The sequence below is a fragment of the Pangasianodon hypophthalmus genome, chromosome 2 (assembly GCF_027358585.1).
Source record: "Pangasianodon hypophthalmus isolate fPanHyp1 chromosome 2, fPanHyp1.pri, whole genome shotgun sequence".
NCBI lineage: Eukaryota > Metazoa > Chordata > Actinopteri > Siluriformes > Pangasiidae > Pangasianodon > Pangasianodon hypophthalmus.
This window is the reverse complement of record NC_069711.1, coordinates 1,117,693-1,131,041: the sequence shown is the minus strand read 5'-3', so window position 1 is coordinate 1,131,041 and position 13,349 is coordinate 1,117,693. Positions and strand designations below refer to the sequence as shown.

General features: G+C 40.9%; 1 protein-coding gene across 4 annotated transcripts; it reads left to right on the top strand.

Annotated features, from left to right (window-relative positions):
• Positions 1–218: 218 nt before the first annotated feature.
• On the top strand, positions 219–12,799 carry ube3a (ubiquitin protein ligase E3A). 4 transcript variants are annotated; one of them, XM_053229852.1, is made up of 11 exons: positions 219–377; positions 3,178–3,223; positions 3,828–3,941; positions 4,029–5,263; positions 5,387–5,531; positions 7,372–7,577; positions 8,596–8,760; positions 8,846–9,001; positions 9,090–9,163; positions 10,269–10,412; positions 11,510–12,799. In XM_053229852.1, the coding sequence occupies exons 3-11, from the start codon at positions 3,899–3,901 to the stop codon at positions 11,628–11,630; spliced, it is 2,289 nt and encodes a 762-aa protein (XP_053085827.1). In that variant the 5' UTR covers positions 219–377; positions 3,178–3,223; positions 3,828–3,898; the 3' UTR covers positions 11,631–12,799. The 4 variants fall into 4 exon arrangements, with proteins under 4 accessions (XP_053085827.1, XP_026801398.1, XP_053085836.1 ...); XM_026945597.3 differs by having other exon boundaries at positions 3,628–3,941; XM_053229861.1 differs by having other exon boundaries at positions 220–377; positions 3,145–3,223.
• Positions 12,800–13,349: the final 550 nt, after the last annotated feature.

Below are 13,349 nucleotides of genomic sequence, written 5' to 3'. Positions count from 1 at the left end.
TGTTCTATTGGTTTTATTTTTTTATTTATTTTTTTTTTGTCTTTTTTGTTTGTTTGTTTTGTTTTGTTTTGTTTTGTTTTTTCGGAGTATCGACGATAAAATCTTATTTAGCGCTGTATGTGGAAGCGATGACGTCCCCCTCCAAGATGGCGGTGCGTTTGACGCGTCCGTCTTCCGGCGCCTCGCTTCCGGTATGAGCTTTCGCGTTGCACGCTGGGACGCGCTCCGCGTTTCGCGTTTCGCTCTTAGCTAATCAAGATGGCGGAGAATATTTTGTTCAGGGACTGGAGTTGAAGCGCAGGAGCGGAATTTGGATTGCGGGAGATTGTGATGTTGAGCAGAAGGATTTATTCACCCCGAACAGAGCATCTTCAGAAGTAAGCTGTCAAAATGGCACCGTTTTGTGGTTGAATGTAAAAAAAAAATTGACGCAACGCAAAAGCGTGGTGGTTTTTTTTTTCCTTTTTTTTTGCGGAGGAGGGGGAGGAGGAGGAGGGGGGGTTCAACGGGCTAGCTATGTTGCTAGCTAGCTAGCTAAGTTGGCTAATCAGGAAGGTTTGGCTAGGAATGCTAAGAACTGGGTTTGTAGACATTTTTAAACTTAAAAGAAGAAGTGTTTGTTTTGTGTTTGGTAAATATTGGAGTAAAAAAATGGCGAGAAAATTTCTAGCTAGTTGCGTGACTCGAAAGTAGAGGTTGTTTTTAGCTAACACCTGATATGCTAGTTAGCTAGCTAGCTAGTTGTTTGCTAACTAGCCGATTCGGTGCTGGTTATTTTTCAGTTTAAAAGCGCTGACAGCTGCAGCTCGGTGTCTCTCCGGCTCTGTGTCTCTGTCCTGCTTTCTGGGGATCAGATTCAGGATTTATATTTAATCCTCCAGCTCGTTTTTTTGGAGGTTTTGTGTCTCTGTGCGGTTGTTGAAGTGTTTGTGCACAGTCATACCCCCGTGTCCTCCATGGGAATCAGCTTACAGCCTGCACACACACACACACACACACACACACTCTTACACACTTCTTCACTGCGACATCGAGTGTGTGTTTTGTGTTTCTACACACACAGTGTGTTGTTGCATTTTGTTTTAATCTCATCCTCTTCCTTTTAACCTTTAACCACACGCTCCCTGTCAGTGCAGTGCAAAAGTTTTCGCACCCATGTCTCTTCAAACAGTCAGTATTTCCACTTTTTAAACCTTTTTTACTTAATGCATGCTCAAAAAAAGACGCCAGGTGACGTCACATTCTCATTTACATACTCATTAAATTGTCATCATTTGCGAAGAAGGAATTTTTTTTCTGTCACCACACAAAGTTTATTATTTTCCTATAACAGCACGTCCCCGAGTGTTGTTCCTCTTACACCACGTCAGTTTTTATTTATTAAACTATGACACGTCATATTTTTTATCCGTTTGTAGTTACATATAATCCTCTGTGAGAGATGTTAGTTCCTGTTATCACTTGCGTTACAGCAGCTATAAACGTGAAGGTCGTTCCTTCACCACTGTCTCGTTTTTATCTCTCGCTTGATGTTAATAAGACGGAAAAACAAAAACGCAGCTTATCGTTTTACCAAGAAACCGCCAAAAGTGTCAACAACGCTTTTGTCCTGAAAACGTCGGAAAACTGTCACAGTTTATCTTTGACTGTTACTGGAGACTCCTTCCATAAACGTTAAATAAACGTCTCTGTACATATAAACAATGTCCGTTTATAAAATTCAAGTCTCTGTGAACGATTGAAACGAAAACCTGTATGAACGAGAGCATTAATATAAACCTACACTACTGTCAGAGCTGCTCTTATAGAAAATTAATCAACACCTTCTGACCAATCAGAGCAACGGTGTGTCTTAGTTTTTTCACTCTTAGCTACGAAGTTATGTTACGTAGTTCTCTGTAGCACTAAAGGTGGTTTGAATCCTGCGTTGTTCAGTACCGAATGTTAATTTCCCCGTCGCCATGGTGATCTGGTTCAGTGGGTAAGGTATCGGACTACTGAGCGGAAGGTCATGAGTTCAAATCCCAGCACCGTAATGTCCTTTCACTTCTGTAAATCGCTCTGAATAAACATACATTCACACATACAGCAATTTTATCACTGCAAGTTACCAGTTGGCGTTCCTACTACCGGTTGCCATAGTAACATTTATCAGTGGGTGGCGCAACTAGCATTCCACTTTTGACAACAAATTAGTTTTCTGATATCTGAACATTCTGGATGGAGAGAGTTTGAATATAAAATTCACCAGTGTATGTATTCGTCATATCATAAGAGATGAAGGAGAAGTAGCTTGTGAAATTTTCTATTGCGGTCATCTGTCATCTCTCTGCGGCGAAAGCTCATAGTGATTGGTCACTGAGAACAACGCTGATCAGTGATTGGTCACTGAGAGCAACGTTGATCAGTGATTGGTCACTGAGAGCAACGTTGATCAGTGATTGGTCACTGAGAGCAACGTTGATCAGTGATTGGTCACTGAGAACAACGCTGATCAGTGATTGGTCACTGAGAACAACGCTGATCAGTGATTGGTCACTGAGAACAACGCTGATCAGTGATTGGTCACTGAGAACAACGCTGATCAGTGATTGGTCACTGAGAGCAACGCTGATCAGTGATTGGTCACTGAGAGCAACGTTGATCAGTGATTGGTCACTGAGAACAACGCTGATCAGTGATTGGGAACAAAAAGTTGTAAAATATTGGTATCTTTTACCTTTTCAGCCAGAAAGCAGGGCAAGGGAGTGGGGGCGCTAACTTTTGCACACAAGCGTACTACACTTTGGGTTGTAAATATGTTTGAAATGCTTTTCACGCTTGTTAAATGTTATGGATTGCTTCACTGATTAATTAATTTTGTGTGTAATTTAAGTGTCATGCGAATATCTACCGTATTTTTTATCTGTTGTTGCCATTCGTAGGGATCAGAGGATCGATTGCTTGTAGATCGAAATCGTCAATTATTGGCGCGAGTATGCGATCGGTGATCATCTGAGCCGATCAGAGACGCGAAACGCGAGCCGATCGTATGTGTACCGAAGTGCTTGCAATTCTACGGTTCATTATACTCCCGAGTGCAGCTTCAGAATGGAAAGTTGTGCAGTTTGGCTCAGAGCTAACTCAACCTCTCATCGTCAACAGGATTGTTTCCTGACCACGTTTTGTTCTCTCTAGAGTTCAGAGAAGGAGTCCAGCTTTGGAAACTTTAAGCAAGTCTAATGTAAGTATCTGCTTCCACATTTTCACTTTATTTAGCCAAAATTGGATATGCGTGGCATGTTGAATGGTATTTTATCTCTCAGTAAGATAACGTCAGCATTTTCTGTCTTTCTACGTGGCATCAGGTGTAAATAATGCATGCAGCCAGATTGCAGCTAGCATGAAATATTTCTTGCGAAAGTCATGTTGCATGCGTCTTTGCACATGAAGAGTGTTTGTTACAGTAATCATTCTCTTTGGTCGCGAACTCAACGCTTAAGCTTCTCTGGTCGTTGATCGTCTTTATAGTCCTGGAATGGTGTACAACCTGAACGTTTTGATTGTACAAGAAGGAATGACTCTGTACAGACTCCCAGATTCGAACCGTACTAATCCAGCGCTGTCCGGTTTGAATGTGTGCTACAGGAAGCGAGCGGCTGCAAAACATCTAATTGAGCGCTACTACCACCAGTTAACCGAGGGCTGTGGAAATGAGGCCTGCACGAATGAGGCTTGTGGCTCCTCCCCAGGTTTCCGGCGCATGGATAACAATGCAGCGGCCATCAAGGCCCTGGAGCTGTATAAGAATAACGCCAAACTATGTGATCCCCATCCCTCCAAAAAAGGCGCCAGCTCGGCTTTTCCGGAGAACAGTGCCAAAGGAGCTCACAACTTTTCTGCTTGCAGCAACGGGAAGATGAACCACAAGGACCTGCCTCCCACCAGGGAAGACTTTAGAGGTAAGTGTAGAACCTTGTTTTGTTTTTGTTTTATCGTGGTCGTCATGTGTGTTATTTTTTTTATTATTATTTTTTTTAATATTTCAGATTTGAATTACTTGACGGAGGAGAAGGTGTATGAAATTCTGGCCGTCTGCAGCGAGACGGAGGACTACTCCCCTCTGATCCGCGTTATCGGGAGGGTGTTCTCAAACGCCGAGAGCTTAGTGCAGAGCTTCCGCAAAGCCAAGCAGCACACCAAGGAGGAGCTGAAGTCACTGCAGGCCAAAGACGAGGACAAGGACGAAGACGAGAAGGAGGCCGCCTCGGCTTGCGCCGCCGCTGCTATGGAAGTGGACCCGGATGCGGCATCTTCGAGTGAAGGAGCGTCCGGCGACAACGTCCGGAAGCCTGTGGAGGTGTCGGTGGACATTGAGGCGGTGCGGAGAGTTTACGACAGGCTGCTGTCCAATGAGAAGGTGGAGGCGGCCTTCCTGAACGCACTGGTGTACCTGTCGCCCAACGTGGAGTGCGACCTCACCTACCACAACGCCTACGCCGCCGATCCTGACTACCTCAACGTGTTTATCATCGTGATGGAGAACAGCAACCTGCACAGCCCCGAGTACCTGGAGATGGCACTACCGCAGTTCTGCAAGGCCATGAGCAAGCTGCCCCTTCCTGCTTTAGCCAAGTTGGCACGACTGTGGGCGCAGCACGGTGCGGAGCACATCCGGCGTCTGCTCGAGACCTTCCAGCAGCTCATCACGTACACCGTGATCAGCAACGAGTTCAACAGCGACAACCTTGTCAACGAGGATGACGGCGTAGTAGCAGCCACCAAGTGCCTGAAGGTGGTCTACTACGCCAACCTCCTGGGGGGCGACCTGGACGTCGGACACAGTGAAGACGAAGACGACGAGCCCGTAGCAGAATCGAGTGAGCTCACGCTTCAGGAGCTGTTGGGTGAGGAGCGCCGTGCCAAGAAAGGCCCACGCGTGGACCCGCTTGAAACGGAGCTTGGCATACGCGCCTCAGACTGCCGCAACCCCCTCGTCCCTTTTGATGAGTTCATCAACGAGCCTCTCAACGACGTGCTGGAAATGGACAAAGACTACACCTTCTTCAAGGTGGAGACGGAGAGCAAGTTCTCTTTCATGACCTGTCCGTTTATCTTGAACGCCGTCACCAAGAACCTGGGCCTCTACTACGACAACCGCATCCGCATGTACAGCGAGCGCAGGATCACAGCGCTCTACAGCCTGGTCCAGGGACAGCAGCTCAACCCCTACCTGCGTCTCAAAGTGCGTAGAGACCACATCATCGACGACGCGCTCGTCAGGGTGAGTCCTCAGCATGCTGGCTGCTTAGAATTTTACAAGAACATACGAATTAAATTTGTAAATACTGAAATACAGTGTAGTATTTTTGATGCTGGAGATGTTTGTGTTCACGTTTGATTTCAGCTGGAGATGATCGCCATGGAGAACCCGGCCGATCTGAAGAAACAGCTGTACGTGGAGTTTGAAGGAGAACAGGGCGTTGATGAAGGAGGAGTTTCCAAAGAGTTCTTTCAGCTCGTAGTAGAAGAAATCTTCAATCCAGATATAGGTACTAATCAACTAAGACCGTTTTTCTCACAGGCGGAAACACGCATGATGTGGCTCGCCAACATTCAGCCAATCAGAGGCCACAGTTTAAAATAACTGCTTTAATCAATTTTTAAAACTGTAAAGCCATTTAGGATTTTTATTTTGGGTTTTTGGTTTAAGAGCTGCTTTTAACGCTAAAATACTTTGTGAATTACTCCCGAACTTAAAACAAAAAAAAGCAGAATCAGTATTATTTGGTACTAATTTTGTTGTTAAAATGAAGATGAATTTCTGTTTCTAAAATTTTAAAATTAGTATGAAACACAATAAAAAGAGTTTCTCCCATTAGGAGCTGATATTCATATTAAAGTCCTTGTGAGTTTCAGTCTTAAAATAAGGTAAAGAAAGAAAGAAACATTAACTTCTACACGTCTAAATTTGCTAGTTAGGAGCTACTTTTAGATCTTTTAGTTAAATTACTTTTAGTCTAAATAAAAGTTAAATTCCTAAAATTAGAATAAAAATCTTCTAAATCTGGAAAATAAGACAATTTTTAGTGTTAAAATTACTCTTAAACTAAAAAAACACTTTTTAATGTTAATAGAATTACTCTTAAATGTCTTAGATTCTGCATAAAAAACATAATTTAAAATATTCTAAATATGTTAGGAGCTACTTTTAGTGCTAAAATGCACATGAATTGAGAGTAGGAACAGGAATTTTAAAAACATTTTCAAAACATTTTCAAAACATAAAAAAAAAATTAAAAAGTTCTTCCCAGATTTGCTTGTTAGAATCTACATTAACACTAAAATGCGTGTGAATTACTCTTAAAGTGGGAAAAAAAATTGAGTTCTAAAATTAGGGTAAAAGATGTTTAAAAAAAGTAAAAGTTGTTTTTAGATTTGCTTGTTAGAATCTACATTAGTGCTAAAATGCACATGAAATATTCTTAAAATTAGGATGAAACACATGCGAGTTACTCTTAGACTGGAAAAATTACACTGTTTAGACTGTAAGTCTTAAAATTAGAGTAAAACACATTTTAAAAATGAAAAGTGTTTCTCCAAAATTTGCCAGTTATGAGCAGCTACTTTTAGTCTTAAGATTTTTCAGTGAGCCTAATGGTTGGTAGTTTTAGTCCTAGTTTTAACTTGAGTGTTCGTGTTTTGGGGGCGTGGCTTTGTAGAAATACTTGTATGGTTGGACAAATTGCACTGTAATCGTGTCTGCAGTAGAATTGATTTTAGAGTTCACCAGGCTGATGCGGAAAGTTTTCTTTGCTGATATCGTGCCTTATGTTTTTTTAAAAAAAAAAAAGAACCATGAGGCAATATTCAGGAATTAAAAGTGGCTAGATAAAGAGCTGAGCGTTATGATATAATATGATATCGATACCACACTCACGGGACACTTTTCTGATATATTGAGGATCTTATGATATATTTGTTTAAAGTGTTTGTTTCTTTTTTTGTTTTTTAATGATTTGTTAAAGATTTGTATTAAAACTGTAAAGCGTTACCATTTTTTCTTATATTTAGTGTTAAAGGTTTGTATTTATTTTTAATCTAAAATATTTTATACATTTTTATAGCCAATAATTAAAGTATCATTGAACAGATTTTTTAAAAAATTATACTGTTTTTGTGATCAATCTAAATATCATTATACGTATTGTTTACATTTACATTTCCGCCTGTTAGTGTAATACAGTGACTGACTAAATGTCAGTCCATTAGGTTCTCCGGTGTGTGTGTGTGTGTGTGTGTGTGTGTGTGTGTGTGTGTGTGTGTGTGTGTGTGTGTGTGTGTCAGTGACGTGGTCGCACCTCACGCGTGTTCTCTCCGTGCTCTCTGCAGGCATGTTCACCTACGACGAAAGCACAAAGCTCTTCTGGTTTAACCCCTCGTCGTTTGAGAACGAAGGCCAGTTCACGTTAATCGGGATCGTCCTGGGCCTCGCCATCTACAACAACTGCATTCTGGACGTGCACTTCCCCATGGTGGTGTACAGGAAGCTCATGGGGAAGAAAGGAACGTTCCGAGACCTCGCAGATTCTCATCCGGTAACACTGACTCGGCCGTGTCTCTGCTGTTCACTTCTCTTTTTAAACTTTAAACGAAATGAAACGAATGAAGTCGCCAGGCAACATGTTTACTAGCTACATCTCAAAAGTACGCACAGTGCGCTTTAAAGTTGTTCATCTGAGACGTATTTAATTTACGATATTCCATTACCGTGTGTGAAGAAGTGAGAATAGACAAACCATAGAGAAATAAGGATTTAAAAAAAAAAAAAAAAAAAAGTGCTAGAAAAATAATCAACCAATGACAGTGTTACCATTTAGCTGACACTGGAGACTCCTTCACCGCATTGATTTTATTTAAAATAAAAAAAAGTGGAACATCTGCCGTACGAGTCCCTGTTACTATAGAAACGATAACGTATTAAAACGAGCGCATGAATATAAACCTGTACTACTGTCAGAGCTGCTGTTATAGAAAACTAATCAACACCTTCTGACCAATCAGAGTCCGGAATTCTGCAGCGCTGTGGGATTAAAACTAAATAATGTTGAATAACTGGACAAATAGTACAGGTAAATGATTTTTTTTTTAAAAAAAAGCTAACCAATTTCTATACTTTTACTCTCAATAAAAAACACCAAGCTCTATGCATATGCATGATATGCAAATTAGAACACGCCCACACAGACTCCCGCTACCCCAGATAGCTAGACGTCTAGTTAACTTGTGCGAGTGATGTTTTAGAGTTTTGAGTTTCAGACTTTTGTTCATCGCTAACATTGGTTAATTTAGCTAGCTGCAGGTTTCCAGGTACTACATCACCATCCTTTTTAAAAATTTACATATTGGTCCTGATTGGTTTATGCCTATTTTGTGACATCACAAGCTGAAATCATAGAAATACCGAGAGCTCAAAGAAGAATTGAGCACCGTGTTTTGTTTTTTTTTTGTTTTTTTTTTGGGAGGAGTATTTTTACGTAAAAGTTTTATGCAACATTTCACATCAGCGTTCTCTGGATGAATCAGAGCATCTCAACGTGCTTCTGCTTTGGTCAGGTTCTTCATCAGAGTCTGAAGGAACTGCTGGAGTATGAAGGCAACGTGGAGGAGGACATGATGATCACCTTCCAGATCTCGCAGACGGACCTGTTCGGAAATCCTCTCATGTACGACTTGAGGGAAGGCGGAGACAAAATCCCGGTCACTAACGATAACCGGAAGGTTCGTCGTTCGCATTTTAAGGGGGAAAGAAATGCAGATTTGAATTGACCGCAGTACAGTTTTTGTTAACTGTGTGTCTGTGCAGGAATTTGTAGAACTTTACGCTGAATACATGCTGAATAAAAGTGTGGAGAAACAGTTCAAGGCCTTCAGAAGAGGCTTCCACATGGTCACTAACGAGTCTCCGCTGAAGTATCTGTTCCGGCCGGAGGAAATCGAGCTGCTGATATGCGGCAGCAGAGTAAGTGAGCGCCGTACAGGGTTACAGTCATGTGATCTGACTCGCGCCGTGTTTGGATAACCCGCCCGTGTCTCTTATTCACTTCCAGAATCTCGACTTTCAAGCACTTGAAGAGACTACGGAATACGACGGCGGTTACAACAGAGACTGTCGCATTATTAAGTATGTCAAAGACGCATCACATCACTGATCTTCTCAGTAACTGTGGGAAATATTCAGCGCCGAGTTTATTTAGATTTTACTAAACGGAGGTCATTAAATCGTGTATCTCGTTTAGTTAGTTATCATTTAAATGCAAAATAACAGGATGCGCTGGATCAAGTGCTATTTTACGCAGTGATGAATAATGAGTGTTAAATTTTAATTTCGTTCAATTAAACCAGCGATTAATATCATAATTACAACTAGGAATATTCATGCTGCAATATATCGACAATATATCGACAATATATCGACAAAAATTATTTCAGCTCTGCGGTATTTCCGTCTTTAGTCTGTATTCTTTTCTATTCTTGATTTTTTCCGGTTTAAAGTTGAGTGTTTGTGTTTAAAGGCGGTGGTCTAGATGCTAATGAAAAACCCCGTCTTTGATGCTTCTACTCAAGAAAACCTCAGAGCCGTGAACTACACGCAGGTGATTTTAAACAATCTGAACGAAGAGCGCAGCTGCGTAACCCGACTCTGAATACCAGGAACTTTCCCCATGTAAATATTTACAGAACTATTGAATTTAAAGGTGCGTTAGTTAAGATTATGGCCTCTAACAGTTAAGTAGGTGAATTCAACATTGAATTATTTATTTATTTATTTAATTTTTGGGACTTTTGAGCCCTCCCCTCCTTTCCCACCCATGTTCATGAAGCTCCGCCCCCAGGATGTGAGTATGACTGACCAGAGAAGGCAAACATTTGACTTTTGTTTTCCAGACAGGTTTCTCAATTTCTCAACCACTTGAGGCCATGGCTTTAACCTTTCTATTTTATCACGTGTTACATATTTTCCAAGTAAGAAAGTAACCCAAAAAAAAAAAAAAAAAAAAGTGACTATTGCACCTTTAAGTTGTTAAGTTATTGAAGGAATCTGAATACGGGCGTTTGAAAAGTAAACAAATCAAAATCGGTGATATAACGCGCCAGTTGAGGTGATGATGAAATGAAAATATTTCTAGTACTTCATACCTTTTTCTATAAAACGCTGATTGTTGATGATGCGTTACTTGGTTATCTGCTGAGGATATTAACGCTGATGTGGTTGTGTTGGACCGCAGGGACTTCTGGGAGACGGTGCACTCGTTCGGACAGGAGCAGAAGAGGCTGTTCCTGCAGTTCACCACGGGCACAGACAGAGCGCCGGTGGGAGGTTTGGGCAAACTGAAGATGATCATCGCCAAAAATGGGCCCGACTCGGACAGGTAAAGAAACCGTCTAGCACACCTTCACTCTGTAACAACACCAGCGGCAGAAATGGTGATTTTCAGCAAAAGGAGGCGGAGCAAAGTGAGTGATGCGAGCAGGTTAAGGAGTTTTAATAAAAAGCTAAGCAATGTGGTGATTACTGCGGGGAATGAGGATTTTGTTTTTCCTGCAAAACATTATTCCTTATCCACAGCACTCAAAAAGTGAAAGCATTTAATATTTTCACACCCGTTCTGTTTCTCTGACGTCGTGTCTTTACTGTGTACGTGCGTCGGTTGGTTTCAGAGAGCGAGCGCATCAAATTTCTTACGCTCTTACGCTCGAGTGTTCTCCGATTGGTCAGTATGTTGTTCGATTGATTGACGTCTTACTGGTTCTTCTATTTCTTCTCCCTCTTCTTCTTCTTCTTCTTCTTCTTATTATTATTATTATTACTGATGTAAGTCATTGTATAAAAGAATGATTTTATTATTCATCAGACCTGCTTTATGTAATTTTCTCAGGAGCTCTAATATAATTTATTAATTTATTTATTTAATATTTAATATAATTTGAGTTATTACTCAAAAGCACACCAAAAATCTTCTTTATTTCCCCGGATAAAAACAGCAGACGAGCCGATCGACATGTGAATCTGGAACGATCAACAGCTGCGCAGATGCTTTTAGTTCATCGTTAATGTTAAATAAAAATCTATGAATGTCTGTTTGTCTTGTATAACATTAGACGAGTCTATAGTGAGCATCAGTGCACGGAAATTTCGTCCAAAAATAAATAAATAAATAAACGCTAACGAGATTTTTGACTTTCCAGTCAAATTTTAAAAAAAAATTTTTTTAAGTTTGACTGAGACAAGATGAAGCAACTACAGTGAAGTACTGAAACTAATATTTATCAGTAACGATAATTAGAAAGTGATTAAAACAGGGATAGTGAAAATGTCGGTCGTGTGGAAACGTTTTGTGTGTGTGTGTATATTACTGTTTGTGTTTTTAATGCTTTTGCGAAGCGTCTAAACCCTTGAGGAAACATGATGCTTGGATGAAAGCATTTCGCCAACGTTCTTTGTTTGTGTGTTTGTAAAATCCCTCAGGTTACCGACGTCTCACACCTGCTTTAACGTGCTGCTCCTTCCTGAATACTCCACCAAGGAGAAACTTAGAGAGAGACTCCTCAAAGCCATCACTTACGCCAAAGGCTTCGGCATGCTCTGAGGTGCGACGAGGAGCAGCAGCAGCAGCAAAAAAAAAAACAACAAAAAAAAAAAAAAAACACACCCACAAAAAAGGAACTTTTTTCACCTGTTCGTCAAAGGCGGAATCAACAACAACAACAATATCAAGTTTTCAGTGTAAGGATGTGAAATGGGCTAAAAACGGGGAAGTTGTGGTGACCGAGTGCCTGTGCCTAACTAAAGTAGATAAAACCACACTGGACTCTTGTCTCTCTCTCTCTCTCTCTCTCCCTCTCTCTCTCTCTCTGTTCCTCTCATGTAAGTGTTAATTTTCCCTTTGTCATTTTCTTTTTTTTTTTTTTTTTTTTTTTTTTTGTATGCACTGAGATATAGCACTATTTATTTTAAGGGATTTAAAAGAAAGCCTGTTGTTTTCAGTTATCCAGCGCACTTGTTCAAGGATAAAAACCTTCAGGACTCATCAATGCATATGTAAAACCCTAAAGAAAGCTGAAACAGAACAAAAAGGAGGGAGGAAGAAGAAGAAGAAGAAGTAGAAGAAGAGGAGGATGAGGACTGATAATCGGTGGTAATCGTTGTAACTATGGTTGAACTGTGAAAGTGCACTTAATTAATATTCGGAATGTCTCTCCGTGTTTTTCTGTCGTCTCGGCCACTCGTCACGGCTCGTAGGTCTTCCCAGGTCAGTCCCGTGCGCCAGCTATTATTATTTTTTTTTTTTTTTTTTTAAAGAGGTACAGAGCGAGCTCCGGTTTCCAGAACCTTCTCAGCAGGTATTTATTGAGGAGAAGCGAGTTGGCGAGGTTGTGCTGCTTGCTTTTGACCAGTGTTCTGTATTTAGCTGCAGAGTCTGGGGTCTTGCTTCGGTGTGATGTGATGTGATGTGATGGACGCGACCACGTGACGTAACGAAAGAGAAAGCAGAAATGGTTTTCATTTTAATTTCACGATGACTTTTTTTCAGACTTTTAAACTAACAAGATGATGAAATTCCCACCTCCCGTATCATTTTTAGTAGCTTCGTTCTGTCCATACAATAACAATACGAATGATTTAACAGGTTTTGGCACAAACTGTCCCACCATCGTGACGTGCCAAAACGAGTTCCCTTCAGGTTACAGCTGGAGATCCACTTTAGTGAAGCCCCGGACCCAGAAATAAATTACAAAAAAAAAAAAAAAAAAAAAAGGTTTCTTTGCTGTCATTTTTTTGTTTTGATTTGTTTTTTTTTTTTCTCCATCTTCCTCCGAAAACTATGAAAAAGGTGTCTGTGGTTTGTTCCACTGCTGATGGCGCTCACATTAAAGAACTTGATATTGAGAATGAAAGCATTTAATTGATTGTTTCAAGTTATTCTTAAATAAATTTAAAAAAAACTGAAAAATAGCATGTGTGTGAATGTGTGTGAAATGGATGATGGTTAATACGAGTCCACGAACCGTGGCTTTTGTCATTATTTCAACGAGAATGTGAAGATGACGCACCATCGCGTGTATCAACCAATGGGACGGCTTCGGGCGAGCGACGACGCGACAGACGGTTGTTCGTTTTCTACGTGCAGTTGCGATACACGGAGCTGCGTTTTCAGCAACAGTGTGAATTGAGATTCTCTCAATTCTATGCAAATTAGGTTTGACGCAGTAAAGTGACGAATACAATACAAACAGCTCGAATGATTACTTGGTCCAATCGTGTTGGGCTTGTGCTGAGACGATTCTTCAGTTCCTCACTTACAACC

Coding starts and splice junctions, on each gene's coding strand:
- ube3a (XM_026945597.3), top strand. Junction 3,942..4,028: donor CACCAGGGAAGACTTTAGAG/GTAAGTGTAGAA, acceptor TTAATATTTCAG/ATTTGAATTACTTGACGGAG. Junction 9,164..10,268: donor AGAGACTGTCGCATTATTAA/GTATGTCAAAGA, acceptor GTTGGACCGCAG/GGACTTCTGGGAGACGGTGC.